Source organism: Chiloscyllium punctatum, chromosome 10 (assembly GCF_047496795.1).
Source record: "Chiloscyllium punctatum isolate Juve2018m chromosome 10, sChiPun1.3, whole genome shotgun sequence".
NCBI classification, from domain to species: domain Eukaryota; kingdom Metazoa; phylum Chordata; class Chondrichthyes; order Orectolobiformes; family Hemiscylliidae; genus Chiloscyllium; species Chiloscyllium punctatum.
In genome coordinates this window covers 95064173-95081518 of record NC_092748.1, presented here as the reverse complement: position 1 = coordinate 95081518, position 17346 = coordinate 95064173, and the positions used below count along the sequence as shown (strand labels likewise).

At 39.7% G+C, this 17346-nt stretch overlaps 1 protein-coding gene across 4 annotated transcripts in view; it reads right to left on the bottom strand.

The window, feature by feature from the left end:
- Nucleotides 1-577: 577 nt before the first annotated feature.
- Nucleotides 578-17346, bottom strand: part of epc2 (enhancer of polycomb homolog 2 (Drosophila)) — a 72477-nt gene continuing 55708 nt past the window's right edge. For all 4 annotated transcript variants that reach the window (XM_072579759.1, XM_072579762.1, XM_072579761.1 and 1 more), the window contains 5 exons: nt 12422-12762; nt 11700-11833; nt 8835-8994; nt 2733-3066; nt 578-1505 (listed from right to left, as the gene is read on the bottom strand). In XM_072579759.1, coding sequence (XP_072435860.1) covers nt 1436-1505; nt 2733-3066; nt 8835-8994; nt 11700-11833; nt 12422-12762 — 1039 coding nt within the window. In that variant the 3' untranslated portion in view covers nt 578-1435. The remainder of the gene's footprint in view (nt 1506-2732; nt 3067-8834; nt 8995-11699; nt 11834-12421; nt 12763-17346) is intronic.

Sequence of the window (17346 nt, the reverse complement as noted above, 5' to 3'; positions counted from 1 at the left end):
TAGTTTTGTTTTGCTGGTTGCTACTGCAAATACTGTATGTTTAAATTAGTCTACAGTCAGTCAACTACAGCAGAGTAAACGTGTAAATTCAAATGACTGCTGGTCATGAGGCTCATGTACCAAATTCAGATTAAGTCAATTTCAGATCATTAAGAACAATAGATCAGTCAGTTGAAGAGGCAATTTCCCTCCTCTGTGATGCTAGAGAATATTCTGTTCCAGTCAGAAATTGATTATAATTGTTGGCTGGGCTGATTCATGGTAGAATTCACATTCAGATTATGCCCATAACAGAAAACTCAGATCCTTATCTCAACTATTGCCAAGTCTGCTTATCCAAGTTGTATTGGCAAATTCTTTCCATTACATCTTCTTCCAGAAATCATACACACACCTCAGACAAGGCAATGCTGTAGAAAATGCACCAGACTACAACAAAATCTTTTCTCTAAATAATATCAATAATACATTTACAAAGAATATGTTTGGATTTGATTGCAGTAAAGATCAAAATTTGTCCTTTTCTGGTTAGCAATTTATCCCCAGCTTTGTGAAATAATATTAGACCAAACAGATATTCTGATATGTATGTTTAATTTCCCTGCATTTTTTTTCACTTAACAAGATCAAGTAACAAGGAAGTTGTCTGATGTAGTGCTGACACTAACATTCCAATACTAATACTGTTGAAAAGGCCTATGTAATAGTAATTGTATAAACTCATAAAAACACTATACTAAAGGAGTCCAAACATAAAAGTCAGACAGTCTTTCTAACCTGTTACTTGCCTTGTAGCCACAGGAAAAGGAGCAAGATGGAAGTCAATAATCTTCAATTCTGTTTCACAACCCTCACCCTCCAAAACAATAGAAAATACTATTTTTTTTGTCTTGACTTAAATGTCTGATAAAGAAATGTCACTTAGTATTTACCAAACATCCATCTATTCAATTTGTGAGAAAAAAAAAGTGAAAACTTTACAATGTACAAAAAATGACAAGGATTTACATGGCCTACCTAAATATCTTTAAATTTTTTTTAAGCACAAAGTTGATTTGTACAAGTTACAAAATGTAAACATGGCAAAATAAATAGTTAAAACAAGTGACAAAAGGATCCCAATTTCATGCTCATGATCCCATAGATTTGTGTCATTTTCATTCTGTTGTAATTTCAAGTGCAAAGCATGATGAATATCTAGTATTCAAGTAACAGAAATACATATGATGATACAAATAAACTATTGTACAAGGTAGTGATCACCTGAACTTTACAAAATTTACATTTATATATATAGACAGAATTTTACATTAATGATATGACACCATTCAGGACCACATTTAGCACTTGCAATTGATTGGGTGCCTTATTCTGCATTCTTTCTGGAATGCAATATTTCCATCTCTATGTCTTAGAAGAGGTGCGTCGGTAGAGGTTATGTCACCTCCATTGCTACTGTTTTATCCACAATACCATTCAATAATCTTTCTGGTTCACTGCTCTCCCTGCAAGAAAATAAATGGTGCTTAATTTGTATAAACATTACACATGTACAACATGATTCTTGAAAAAGCAAAGCAAGTAGATAAATTTTTAAATCCATCTAAAAGAAAATCTAAGGAACACTTTCAATGCAAAGACTGCAATATTAACATAAGAACAAAATTAACTTGAAGTAGTTTACTTTCAAATACTGGTAGTTCAACCAGTAATGAAAACAGATCTGTAATCATTCTTTCTGTCACATTTTTAATTTATGCTGTATAAATCCAATTTTGTTATTCAAGATGAGCTAATTTATTTCCAAACTGATCATCAATCAGCAAATTACACCTCAATCGTTCATTTTATACATTTGTGGCATTTATAAGAGGCAAATATCACCGTTCACTACCCAATCGCCTCAACCCAATGAAGTTCAATGCACAATTTAACATAACAATTTAACTCAATGGTTGCAATCTTATCCAGATGTATGAATCCTAGAATAAAACTGCTGCCTTGTAAAACTTTCCTGAAGTTTAATCATTCTGTTAGTCATGATTTTAGAATAATCCTGAAGGGAAAGCATACTTAATCCTTGAGAGCTATAAGAAAAACAACGTACCAATGGCACACTACAAAAGTAAATTAAAGTCTACAAATAGAACTGAAATCGCACATTTGTCCCATTAATACAACTGAAGTAAAAGCTAGTTAGGGAACTATAAATATAGATAAGACTTCAATACTTCTCAGAATATTGTGGAAAATATGAATCAATTATAAATTTCACACAAGCTATCCAAATTCAAAAAATGCATTAACTAGATACAAAATTTTAATTGTCAACACTGATCCAACATTTTAAATGAATGCAGTTTTAATATCTAAAACATTCTTGCTCAGAAGAATGCATTAAATGATCCAAAAGCTGCATCATGCAATTTCACCCTTCAGCTATCGCTTCCATTCCTCCTGCCTTGCTAATATACACCTGTTGCATATCACTTATTTTACAAGGCAAATGAAAGAGGTCATTGCAAACCCTTCAATGAGGAAAAAAATCTGACTGGCCTCATTAAACTTACATCAGTGCTCCCCATAAGGATTTCTTTTTCCAAATAAAGCACACATACACATGTTGCAGAAGGATCTCTTATCAACATGTCTAAGATAACAGACTAAAAGTTAGTTCTCAGAAACTACTTATGCCCCTTGAGAACACAATTACATAGAGCTTCTTTACCTACCTAGACAAGCTACTGATGGTACTACTGGGGGTCACTTTTGGCACCCTGTCAAGATTGGTAGCAGCTGTGGCCAGCTTTAAGGCAGAAGGAGAAGGTGCTGAAGTCCTTGTACTGAGATGCACATTGACAGGAGTAACCACATTCATACTATTTAGCCGCACAGCAGTTCCTATACAGGAATTGTTCACTGGAAATGACTGGGGACTGCTTGTGCGCAATGCAGGGAACACGTGATTTGCTGAGGTGCGACTGACAGTCCGTATAATTTGTACAGTAGACAATCCTGGACTGGTGGAGGAAGTAGCACTGGATGTTTGAAGATTCCGATAAGTGCCTGTTAAGAGAAGTAAGAATGTCAATATAAAAATGGTTAATCTCTTTGCATATGAATAGTAAAGTAGTTTTAAATTTTTACTTGCATCTGCACGAATTCAAAATTGCCCAACATTAGAATTTTGAAATTGAACAGCAACAGAAACAATGTTTTTATGCAAACAGTTCAAACACAAACTTTTAGAACCTCTAACTCTTTATACATGCTTCCAAGTTCTAGATGAGAAAACTAGAATTTGGAACACAGGTTTTTGTTTTTGCTACTGAGACAGATGTACAATTTACAATTCTCCCACAACTTCTTCTGGCTGCAGAAACTTGGTTTTGTAATATTGCAATGCCAGAACATAACATTACCAGTTGGTTTAGGATCAATGCATACTAAACTCTTGGATTCAAAATTCTGGTTGAAGGTAGATGAACAAATAGTTTAAAAGGAATGCAGACCTAGAACAAAAGAAACAGTACAGTACAGGAACATGCCCTATGGCCCACCAAGCCTGTACCGACATGACACCTTTCCAAAACAAAATCCTTGTACCTCTACATGGTGCATATCCCTCTATTCCCTGTCTATTATGTATCGATCAAGATGCCTTTTGCCATTGTATCCTCTTCTACCATCTCCTCAGGCAGCAAATTCCAAACACTTAACCTCTGTGTAAAAAAAAACTTGTCTCTCCCATCTCTGTAAAACTTACTCCTTTTACCATAAGCCTATGTCCCTAAGTAATTGACATTTCTACCCTGGGAAAAAGATGCCAATTATCCATTCTATTCATGCCTCTCATAATTTTGGGAACATCTATCAAGTTGCCCCTCAGCCTCCAACATTCAAGAGAAAACAAGCTTAGTTTGTTCAATCACTTTTCGTTGCGAATACACTCCATACCAGGTAAACCTTTTCTGCACCCTCTACAAAGTCTCCACATACATCTAGTAGTGTGGGACCAAACCGCACACAATATTCCAAATGTTGCCTAACTAATGCTCTTACAGCTGCAACATGAATTTTCAATTTTTATACTCCATACCCCAACAGATGAAGGCAAGCATGCCATACACCTTCCCGACTACTTTATCCACTTGTGTTACCACTTTCAGGGACCTGTGCACCAGTGGGCCTAGATCCCTTTCTATGTTACTTTGTAGGGTTATGCCATTTACTGATTACCTCCCACCTGCATTAGACCTTGCAAAATGCATCTCTTGCATCTGTCCAGACTAATTTCCATCTGCCATTTCCCTGCCCAAATCTCCAGCCTATTAATATCCTGCTGTATCTTCTGGCAATCCTCCTCATTATCTGCAGCTCCCCCAAACTTTTTGTGTTGTCTGCAAACTTACGAATTAGACACCAACATTCTCCTCCAAATCATTCATACAGATTACAAATAGCAGGGGTCCCAGTACTGATCCCCCAAAATACTACTGGTCATGTATTTCCCGTCAGAAAAACAACCTTTCAAATGCTACTCTCTGTCTTCGAGGACCAAGCCAGTTCTGTACCTGTCTAACCAGCTCACAGCAAATCCCATGTGAACTTTAGTTAGGCAACATTTGGAATATTGCATGCAGTCTGGTCACCACACTACCAGAAGTATGCGTAGGCTTTTTAGAGAGCGCAGAAAAGGTTTACCTTCTGTATCAGCCTGCCATGAAGGACCTTGTCAAAGTCCATGTCCACAACATCCACTGCCCTGCCCTCAATCATCTTTGTCACATTCTCAAGTTCACAAGACACAACCTTCCCCACACAAAGCTATGCGGCCTACCATTAATAAGTCCATATTTTTCCAAATGTAAATAAATCCTGCTCCCAAGATGTTTCTCCAAATATTTTCCCTACCATTGACATGAATTAAACTAGCAAAAAATATAAATGACACAACTCCTCTGCAGGCTAGAGCAGAAGAATTAACAGGAAATGGCAGAGAAATCAAATCATTACTTTTCGGAAGATTCAAGAAAAACCCAGAAAGAGAGATTCAAGGGACTAGTGAGAAAGCTGAATTGAAAGAAATCAATACTAAAAGAAAAGTTGTTTTGGAAAATTTAATGGGACTTAGAAGTTGACAAATCCTGTGGAAATGACAATCTGCATTCTAGAAAATTAATGTAGGTGCTGATAGAGATGGTAATCATCTTTCAAAATGTAGAGATTCTGGAACCATGTCTGCAAATTGGGAGATTCTTCCTAAAATAGTGGATATTTCGAAAGGGGAGAGAAAATGGAGAACTTCAAATCTGTTAGCTCGCTTTCAGCAGTCAGAAAAACACTTGAATCTATTATGAAGAAAGAGGGGTAAGTCAATTATAATTAAGAGGAGAAATTTCTTCAGTCAGAGGATAATGAAACTTTTGAATTCTGTACCCAGAGGGCTGTGGGAGTTCAACAATTGAGTGCATTCAAGCAGAGATCAGTAGACATCTATATACTCATGACATCAAAAAGGTTATGGGAACAAGACAGCACGGTGACGCTGTGGTTAGCACTGCTGCCTCACTGTGCCAGGGACCTGGGTTTAATTCCAGCCTTGGATGACTGTCCAAAATATATGCAGGATAGTTGCAATGGCTATACAAAAAATTGCACCGTAGTGTCTAGGGAAGTGCAACTAGGTGAGTTAGTCGTGATTCAAAACACCAAGCCAAGCTATGGAGAAGGTCGGGGTGGGATACTCTTTCTGGCCTCTTTCTGCACTGTAGGAATTCTATGACAGTGCAGACAAATGCCTTTGAGTAATGATCAGTTGTGAGCAGGTACGATGGCTGGCCTCCTCCTGCTCATATAATAAGAGCATTGTTTTGGAGACATAAAAACTAAGAACAAGGAAGTGATGCAGAAGCTGATTAGGTCCCAGCCTGACTACCACACTCAATTCTAGACACCATGTTTCAGGCAGGACGTCAAGGCCTTGGAAAGGATGCAAAAAAGATAACAGAATGATATCAGGGATGAGAATCTTCAGTTGTGGAGAGACTGCAGAATTTGGTTGTTCTCCTGAGAACAGATTTACTCAAGTTATTTAAATTTTGGCTAAGATTACCAATTTTACCAATTTCAAATGAAGACAACCCTGAAAGTACAACCACAGATATAACCCAGCCTTACTGGTGATTACTGAAATACCATTTGGTGATGTACATGAAAATAACTGGCAGGTTTGTCAACATCTGTCAGGATTAACACAGAATCCGTGCTTCACCACCTAAAACATTAACTTTGTTTCTTTCCTCATAGTTATAATGAAATCTGGTAACTATATCCATCATTTTTGACTTTTAGTTGTATTTAAGAAATGTAGGAATTCAACCAAAACATGTCATTATTCTCTCTCTGGTTGTGATCAGTAAAATGTTCACAATTAATAGAATCAGAGAAGTTTACAGAACAGAAGGTGGCCATTCGACCCATCAGATCAGCACCAGCTCCTGAAAGAGCCACCCAGCTTATCCCACTCTCTAGCCCCATCTCCTTAGCCCTCTAAATTCATCACTTTCCAATATATATCCAGCCTTCTTTTGAAACCTCCAATAAGAGTTCGCTCTACTACTCTCACAGGCACTGCATTTGAAATCCTAACAATGGAGTAAAGAAGTTACTCCAGGTCACACTCCGAGCTCTCCTGCTGACAATCCTGAAACTACGACCCCTAACTAGTGGAAACAGAATAACCTTCTTTACACTGTCAAAATTGTTCATAATTCTGAACACCTCAATAATGTCATCTCTTAATCTTCTCTGCTCTCAGGAGGATAAGCTTAATTTTTCTAAACTTCCCTTGTTTTTAAAACCCCTAATGTATGGTATCATTCTAATAAATTTCCTCTCCAGGGTTTTAACATACTTCCTTAAGTAAGGTGCCCAGAATTAAGCACAATACTCAAAATGTAGTCTGACCAATGATTTGTAGAGGTGTAGCATCACTTCCTTGCTTTTATATTTTATGCCTCTACTTATAAATCCAAGGATCCTATAAATCGCCTTAACAACTGTTTCAACTTGCCTGCCCAACTTCAGGTTCATGCATATGAACCCTGAGGTCCCTCTACTCTTGTACACTCTCAAAGTTATACCACTAAGGCTGTATTATATCTCTATGTTTCTTCTAAAAAAAATCACTCCCTCACAGTAATAATGTCCAGCAGTAGAAACTGTCAACTGGATACCATTAACTGTTATTTTGGTTTCGCTTTGCTCGATTTCAACCACTAATGTTTAACTACATTTCAGTTAGCACAGAGTTAATGGTAGTTGTCTTTTACCAAGAATGGGGGATTTCAAGACAAGGGGGCAGATTTTTAAGGTGAAAGGAGAGAGATTTAAAAAAGATACAAGAAGCAATTTTTTTTGCAGAGGGTGATTTGTGTATGGAATGAACATCCTAAGAAAATGGTGGATGTGGGTACAATTACAACGTTTAAAAGATATTTGGAAAAGTTCATGAATAGGAAAGGTTTGGAGGGATATGGGCCAAGCAGATGGGAAAAGTTTAGCTTGGGATTATGTCCAGTATGAACTGGTTGGACCGAAGGGTCTGTTTCTGTGCTTTATGACTCTATCTCAGAAATCCAATAACAAAATTAAAAATGAAAAATAAGTCTCTCGAAGAGATTTTGAAAAAATGTGCAAAGTATTTAATTACCACAATCTTTTATTAAATCATCCACCAAAAATTAAACTTTTGTCTTGTGCATCTGTGGTATACTGAAATTATAGTATAGACCTTCTTAAAAAGCAAGAGTAGGAAACAACAATAAATACCTGGTCTTACTTTTGTAAGTGCTAAATGTTTGTCCAGGAAGACAGAACCACAGCTTCAGATTAGAAGAAAAGTTCTCGTACCGTGGCACAAAATTTAATTCATACCAAACTGCAAAAGCTGCACTGATTAATACTGGTAATATAATGTTATAGTTTTTATTCTCTTCCTAACAGCACTGTAGGTGTACCTACTCCACATGGACTGCAATGGTTGAAAATGGCAGCATACCATTACTTTAAATTCTGTGCTAGCTAATGTTGCCCATGTTTCATGAATGAATAAATTATAACAAGTTAATGAAAGATTTCTACTTTCTACAGACAAGTAAATTAAACTTCACTCATACCTATGTGCGAAGTAATAATAGGATTGTTTACAATCGGCTGAATTTGAAGGTAAGAGGTGAAAATTTTGTCATTGTTCTGATATTGAAATGTCTGTCATTAAAGTTATGCTTTCTTAGAGAACCTAATGGAACAAAAGTGTCAGGAACTTGCTGCTGAATGTTTCTACTTCATATGATAAGTATTGCTCTAAACTATCTGTTCTAACCACTTCTTGGTGGAAATGATTACAAGGATGAGCAGGTCACTTACACCAGATAAGATGGTCATTAAGGAGTGAATGTATTCTTTTTAAGAAGAAAATATCAAAGATATATGCTGTTCCTCAGAAATCAAGATAGCCTGCTTTCAACTTCTAACTCAGCCGACGTTCTGTTGCTGGAGTCGGAAAGGAATAATGCTTAATTAAGCTTGAAATCCTATAAAACTAAGGTGCAGTTATCCCTTCAACTGGCAGGCTGGTTTGGTAAAGACACAATGCAGAACCTATTCTTAACACAAAAGTGGGAGAGAAGCTACTAATGCTGATTACTTATTTAGTGATTTAAAGTTTTCATTAAATATCCGAATTACACAAGAAAAACTTGCTAAAAATCATTTTGTTGTAACGTTTGTGAATATTTAGAAAAGCTAATACACGGATAACAGTATCGTACCTGGAGTCTGAACAACACCATTCATGTTTGTAGCATGATTTGCAGTATCCTTAGAAACATCTGCTTGACCAGGTCCAGGAGCACTAACTACTGCTGATGCAGCAAAGTGGGCACTAGCTGAATCCAGCGTTTTTGAAGAGCCCTCAGATATCCTGGATCCCTTAAAAAAATTCAAAGCAAATTTTAAAAGGAGGACAGTTAAGATAGGCACACAAGGGCGAAATGAGCAGAATACACTAATAGGGTGAAATGAAGGTTAGCGATACAAATCCCAAAGTCTACTGAACATCACTCCCTTGCCTCCCCAATTCATACATTTATTTTAGTTATATGTGTCAGTTAATGTCCAATTCATAAGTAATATTCAACTACAAATTATCTATTAATTCATAATTAACTTATGTTAATTCTAGATGTTAAACCGTGGAATCTTGAGGCTTTATTCTTCAGTAATTAACTGGGATTTTGTTCATTCAAAAACTATTGCCAAATTCCATTTGGATTCCTGTGATCTTTAATCAATAAGAAAGAATAATGAAAAATAATTTAGTATCCTTTGTTTTAGAATATCCCCAAAAGAATTTGCACGTTCTCCCCATGTCTGCATGGGTTTCCTCCGGGTGCTCCGGTTTCCTCCCACAGTCCAAAGATGTGCAGGTCAGGTGAATTGGCCATGCTAAATTGCCCGTAGTGGGTAAATGTAGGAGTATGGGTGGGTTGCGCTTCGGCGGGTCGGTGTGGACTTGTTGGGCCGAAGGGCCTGTTTCCAAACTAATGTAATCTAATCTAATTTAATTTGGAGCGCCTGTTAGATTGGCACGGTAAGAAGCCAGGTAAGTCTATACATTAGTATTGCTAGACTAATGAGAAACTCTGCAATGGGACACAGTCACAAAGGATTCTACCAGGCTTGTTCAATTAGGGTTAGAATAAGGTAAATTTCATTCTTGCTGGAAAAGCGCAGCAGGTCAGGCAGCATCCAAGGAGCAGGAAAATTGACGTTTCGAGCATGAGCCCTTCTTCAGCAATGAGGAAAGTGTGCCAAGCAGGCTAAGATAAAAGGTAGAGAGGAGGGACTTGGGGGAGGGGCGTTGGAAATGCGATAAGTGGAAGGAGGTTAAGGTGAGGGTGATAGGCCGAAGTGGGCGTGGGGGCGGAGAGGTCAGGAAGAAGATTGCAGGTTAGGAAGGTGGTGCTGAGTTCAAGGGTTGGGACTGAGACAAGGTGGGGGGAGAGGAAATTAGGAAATTGGAGAAATTAGAGTTCATCCCTTGTGGTTGGAGGGTTCCTAGGCAGAAGATGAGGCGCTCTTCCTCCAGCCGTCGTGTTGCTATGGTCTGGCGATGGAGGAGTCCAAGGACCTACATGTCCTTGGTGGAGTGGAAGGGGGAGTTATCAGCGTTGCAAAAAGATCACTCTCTCCGCGACTCCCTCATCAGGTCCACACCTCCCACCAACCCAACCTCCACTCCCGGCACCTTCTCCTGCAACCGTAAGAAATGCAAAGCTTGCGGCCACACCTCCCCCCTTACTTCCCTCCAAGGCCCCAAGGGACCCTTCCATATCCACCACAAATTCACCTGCACCTCCACACACATCATTTACTGTATCCGCTGCACCCGATGTGCCTCCTCAATATTGGGGAGACAGGCCACCTACTTGCGGAACTTTTCAGAGAACACCTCTGGGACACTCAGACCAACCAACCCAACCACCCCGTGGCTAAACACTTCAACTCCCCCTCCCACTCCACCAAGGACATGCAGGTCCTTGGACTCCTCCATTGCCAGACCATAGCAACATGACGGTTAGAGGAAGAGCACCTCATCTTCCACCTAGGAACCCTCCAACCACAAAGGATGAACTCAGATTTCTCCTCCCCCCACCTTGTCTCAGTCCCAACCCTCGAACTCAGCACCACCTTCCTAACCCGCAATCTTCTTCCTGACCTCTCCGCCCCCACCCCCACTCCAGCCTATCACCCTCATCTTAACCTCCTTCCACCCATCACATTTCCAACGCCCCTACCCCAAGTCCCTCCTCCCTACCTTTTATCTTAGCCTGCTTGGCACACTTTCCTCATTCCTGAAGAAGGGCTCATGCCCAAAACGTCGATTCTCCTGCTCCTTAGATGCTGCCTGACCTGCTGCGCTTTTCCAGCAACATATTTTTCAGCTCTGATCTCCAGCATCTGCAGTCCTCACTTTCTCCTAAATTCTTGCTTTGTTCTAAGAAGACCTCATAAAATCCATATTTGCTGCAAATCTTAATCACCTTGTTGGTAATTTTATTAATTTATAACCTGAACAATGACCTGATAATGTATTCCTTCACTTTCCAAGCAGGAGATCACATGGCGGCCCACAATAAAATGAAATAAATTCAGAAATATAACAGCACTTATTAGTTCCCTGGGCCTCACTACATTTACCTAGATAGAAGGATGCATATTAGCTCATTAAGAATGGAAATGTGACGCTGAACTGATGGAATCATATAACAGGCAACCAAATCCATAACAACCTAACTACCAAAAACATAGCATCTTTTTGTGAACTACAAGCTTGATAAGTAATGTTAACTTTATCGCCATCCCTACACTACATTATTACCATGTAATCAACAATGTTTCTATGGTAATCGATGGGTGAGGAGAAGAGAGATCAGAGCTTCTTAATGTGTTCTTAGAAGAAAGATTAACTTTATTAAGGCAGATAACTGACACAGCTACACATTTCCTGCTGTGGCAATGGTCAAATGAAACACTGATGAATGGAATACTTGAACCCAAAGTCAACAATGTTTTTGTTTCCTCCTGTCTCCTTGGAGGAGCATAAAATACATTTAAAACGTCAAATGAGTTACCTGTATGCTTCCATGGTTGATGTTTGAGGAATGTTGGGACTGTTGACGCTGCATCTGTGCTAACTGTTGTCTCTGCATTTGAACAAGCTGTTGTTGATGGGTGTGGTATTGCTCTTCCGTTATACCGCCTGTCACTGCAAAAGGAAAAAAAGTTTACATTTTAACAGCAGCCGTAGTTTAAATATTTAATATTTTTAAGTTAATAAAGGACAAAGTGACAAATATTTCAGACGTTTAAAAACATTCATAGTTTGTGCAATGGACATCAATGTACACATCAAAATGATTTTCCAAGATGATTCCAATGTACATGCAGAGCAAAATGTAAAGGTAAAGTTGTCATAGTCCTAGCAGACCATAGGGCTATCATTAGACAGAGAAACGATTGATTTAATCTGAGGTTGAGAAAGACAGTCCTCCATGGTAACCTCAGCTGGTGCAGGAATTGAATCTACACGGTTGCTGTTACTCTGCATTGCAAACCAGCCAACCAAGATAACCGATCCCCAGGGCAAAGTATATTATGAAACAAAGGAAACTATAATGTGTAAGCACAGAAAATATTTGTACAAGGTAATGTAAAGAGAACAAGGGGGAAAAGAGAAAAAAAAAGTTATTTTAAATCTGAACATTACTGTTGTAATCACTTCTAACCAATTGTTCAGAATCTGCAAATTCTATGGTTATTGAAACAGAAAGACTCACATAACTGCATTACTCACCAGATATCCTATTCCTACTGGTGATCATGGTACTTGATGATAAAATAGAAGACACTGGAATTCTTTTTTTATTCACATTCTGTCCTAACTTTTTGGAAGTACTGTGGTTATCAATGTCCTGAAGCGGGGATAACCGAGGCTGGAAGTGCCGCAATCGGCATGCTTTGATATTGCTTAGTATTTCACTAAGTGATAGTCTATTTGAAAAGTCTTTATTGGAAGAAATGGTCCATGAGTCATCAGACGGAAAAGCAGCTGGGGAACTAGGAGATGACAGCATTTCAGGATCAATTTGGCGTAGAATATGATCATGATCTGTGGATGCACGATCTAACAAAAACCTAGAAGGGGAGAAAAAGTCTGTTTTAAATCTCCGCAGTTGCTCTGAACACAAAGAAATAAGATCAGGTGGTTGCTGCAAAAACCATAAAACATAGGGATTGGTGTAGGCCATTCAGCCTCTCAAGTCAAATAGGATTCAATAGATCGGATGTTCTACAAAGCCATTCTCCTATCTTTTCCCCATAATCTTTTGATTCCCCTATCGATCAAGAATCTCTCTCAGCCTAAATATACACAAGGAGTTCTTAGCACAACTTTAGGTGGTAAGGAGTTGCAAAGACTCACAACACTCAAGAACAATTTCCTCCTCATTTCAGTCTTACATTTGTACCCCTTTATTCTGAAACTATGCCCTCTAGTCCTTGACACTTCCACAAGGGGAAACATCCTCTCAGAATTAACCTTGCCAAGCTCCTGAAGAGTTGTTTATGTTTCAATGAGATTACCTCTCATTCTTCTAAACTCCAATGAGTAGATTCACAACCTGTTTCGCATTTGCCCATGTTTCACCTTTACCCATAGACAACCTCACATACCGGGATCATCCAAAAACCTTCTCAGAACTGCCTCCAAATGAAATAATAGCTTCCCTTAAATAAGGGGTCCAAAATCGCTCACAGCACTCCACATAGTCACACTAGAACCTAGTATAGTTGCATAGACTTCCCTACTCTTATATTCCAACCCCCTGAAATAAGGGCTAACATTCCATTAGCCTTCCTGATTACCTGATGCACTTGTGTGCGAGCTTTGTCTTTCAGGAAGTCCCATTGTATTGCAATTATTATCATTTAAATACTGTTTTGTTCTTTTCATCTCGCTTCCAAAATGAACAATTTTACATTTTTTCAAATCAGACTGTTTGCCAACTTGTTGCCCGCTTACTTAACCCATTAATATCTCTGTAATCTGTGCTTGTATGAACTAATTAATATTATGATGAGTTTGTTCTGAATAAAGTTAAACATAATTAACAGAAATAAAAATACAAAACACTTGAAAGACTCAATGATCTGGCAGTATCTGCGGAACCAGAAACAGAGTTAGTGTTTCTGATTACTGAACTTTCACTGGATCTAATTTTGATCAAAGATAATTAACCTGAAATAATAACTTTCTCTCCATGATGGGACTGATCTGCTGCATATTTCCTGTTTTTGTATTTATTTCAGATTTCTAGGAAATACAATCCTATACAAAGCACCCGAATTTAGCAATTCTGAAAGATCAAAAACTGACTCCATGTAATTTTTAGTAGTATTTAATAGATTATTTTCAATAATACTTTCAAGTTGCCAAGAACATCAACAAGAAATGAAGCTAGTTTTTAAAACCTCCCCATAATTATGAGCTTACAAACTTCTAGAATACCTTGAATTTGACCTAATAGAATCATGGTTTATGATGCTAAACATCTTTTCAATTTTCTTTCTTTTTTGGTAACAATTTTCATTTGTACCTAAACGTAAATATTTATGTACATAGAATGAACCATCTCTATTTTATCAAATGATTAGGAGATTGGGAGAGAGGTAACTGGAGACACAGGTAGACAGAGTAGTGAAGCCGACTTTTAGTAAGCTTGCCTTGGTCAGTGCTTTGAATATAGGAGTTAGGAGGTAACATTGCAGCTGTACAAGACATTGGTTAGGGCACTTTTGGAATACTGCATTCATTTCTGGTCTCCCCGCTATAGGAAAACATTGTCAAACTTGAAAGAGTTTGGACAAGATTTACAAAGATGTTGCCAGGGTTGGAGGATTTGAGCTACAGGGAAAGGCTGAATAGGCTGGGGCTATTATCCCTGGAGAGTCAGAGCTGAGGAGTGATCTTATAGAGGTTTATAAAATCATGAGAGGTATGGATAGGACGAATAGACAAGGTCTTTTTCCTGAAGGTAGGGGAATCCAAAACTAGACAGTATAGGTTTAAGGTGAGTGGAGAAAGATTTAAAAGGGATATACAGGGGAACCTCTATTATCCGAATGAGATGGGCGGGCACTAATTCGTTAGGATAATCAATTATTCGGTTAGTCGATTAAATGCCTTTCCACTGGGGCTGAGAGTTCTTAAAGTCTGCTCCTTGTTCAGGAGACTGCAGCAGCACACAGCTCATGAGGCCCCCCACCCCCAATCCTGTCCAACACTGTCCCCACCCCCAAAACATCCCTGGCCCCCAAAACCTGCCCCGACAACGGCCCCACCTCCAAAACCAACCCGCTGCCCATTCCCGTCCAGCACTGTCCTCGCCGCCCCCCCCCCCCCCGCCCCCCATCCCTTTCCAGCACTGCTGCCACCATCCCCATCCCCATCCCCATCCCCTTCCAACACTGACCCCGCCCCTCTCCTGGGCAGCCGAACTGGACACTAACAATGAGACTGCTGCTGCTGCCGCCTTTGTGGGGTAAGTCTCCAAATAGCGATCACACTCTTTTAACCGCAACATTTTGATGGGTTCCACCAATGTTGGTCAGATTATCTTGGGGGTGGGGGAGGCGGGATTGTGTGCGTATGTGTGGGTTTAGGGTTCAGGGAAAGTGTGGGGAGAGAGAGGCCGGGAAGTCAGTCATTTGAAGATGGTGCCCGTTTAATCACTGCAAATAAAAGACGCAATCACTGTTAGAAACACGCCTTTGATGTAATGTTTCAATCGTGACCTCAAGCTCCCTTTCGGATAATCTGATTTTTGGATAACTGGTATTTGGATAATTGAAGTTCCACTGTACAGGGCAACTTTTTCATGCAGAGTGCAGTGTGTGTATGGAATGGGCTGCCAGAGGTGGTGGTGGAGGGTGGTACGATTACAAAACTTAAAAGGCATCGGGATGGCTATATAAATAGGAAGGTTTAAAAGGATATGGGCCAAATACTGGCAAATGAGATTAGATTAATTTAGGATATCTGGTTGATGCGGATGAGTTGGACTGAAAATAGCAGATTGTGGGGGGACCTGATTGAGGTCTACAAATTCATGAAGGGTTGAGACAGTGTCGATAGAGATAAACTTTTTCCCAGGACGAGGGATTCAATAACAAGAGGTCATGCGTTCAAGATGAGAGGACGAAAGTTTAAGGGGAGATACACGTGGAAAGTACTTTACACAGAGGATAATAGGTGCCTGGAATGTATTGCCCGCAGAGGTAGTAAAGGCAGGCAAGGTAGATTCATACAAGCTCCGCCTGGACAGATGCATGAGTAGGTAGGAAGCAGAAGGATACAGATCCTTAGGATTGGGTGATAGGTTTCGACAGTTGATTTGGATCGACACAGGCTTGGAGGGACTAAAGGCTTATTCCTGGCCTGTAAATTTTCTTTGTTCTTTGAATGGTTTGTTTTCATGCTATAAGTACTCTATCGCTCCTGCCTTCCTATTTCTCAAATGTCAGCACCCAGACATTTACTAGATTATTAATTCATTGACAAATTCTTGTAATTTTTTTGAATAAGTATAGTATCCTATTCCTTTCAATGAACACTTATGAATGTTGCAGCCCCAACTCATGTTGCCGTGGGTGGCACAGTGGCATAGTGCTTAGCACTGCTGCCTCACAGCGCCAGGCGAATGACTGTATGGAGTTTGCACATTCTCACAGTGTCTGTGCAGGTTTCCTCCGGGTGCTCCGGTTTCCTCTCATAGTCCAAAAATATACAGGTTAGGTGAATTGGCCATGCTAAATTGCCCGTAGTGTTAGGTGAAGGGGTAAATGTAGGGGAATGGGTCTTGGTGGGTTGCGCTTCAGACGGTCGGTGTGGACTTGTTGGGCCGAAGGGCTTGTTTCCACACTAAGTAATCTAATCTAATGTTGCAAAATTGCACATTGCAACTCTCATTAGGGATCATGCAATGTTGTCCACTTCAAAGACTGCCAAAGCAGCTAAGCACAGTGGGAGGCACGTGGCTCAGTGGTTAGCATTGCTGCCTCACAGCACCAGGATCCCAGGTTCAATTCCAGCCTCAGGTGACTAACTGTATGGAGTTTGCACATTCTCCCCGTGGTGGGTTTCCTCCTCCAGGGGCTCCAGTTTCCTCCCACAGTCCAAAGATGTGCAGGTCAGGTGAATTGGCCATGCCAAAATCGTCCATAGTGTTAGGTGAGAGTGGTGCTGGAAAAGCACAGCAGGTCATGCAGCATCCGAGGAGCAGGAAAATCAACATTTCGGGCAAAAGCCCTTCATCAGGAATCCTGCTTTCTATTTATATATTTGGGTTTCTTTAAATAGAAAGCAAAAATTATCAGCAGTGCTTCGCCTGGAGGCTCACTGAAGGTATTACCTAGTAGGGTGACAAAACATCTGGAAATGAACCTTCCAGCTCAGCGAGCAAACCTACATCCAGAACCTTAATCGGAGCTACAAATCTCAAAACTCACTAAAACGTGGATAGTGGAACTGCTCCCAAGTTACTACAAAGGGTCGGAGCAGCAATGTGCAGTTGATGGTGAGCAAAGCGCCTTCCAAGCAGTTCACAATCATTTGAAAAACATCAATATTAGTTTCTGACAAAAGAAATACTTTGTACAGCAGCCTCGGACTTGGGTGCATTTCAAACTCATCATAGCTTGTTGGTTTTAGAAAGCAGTTCT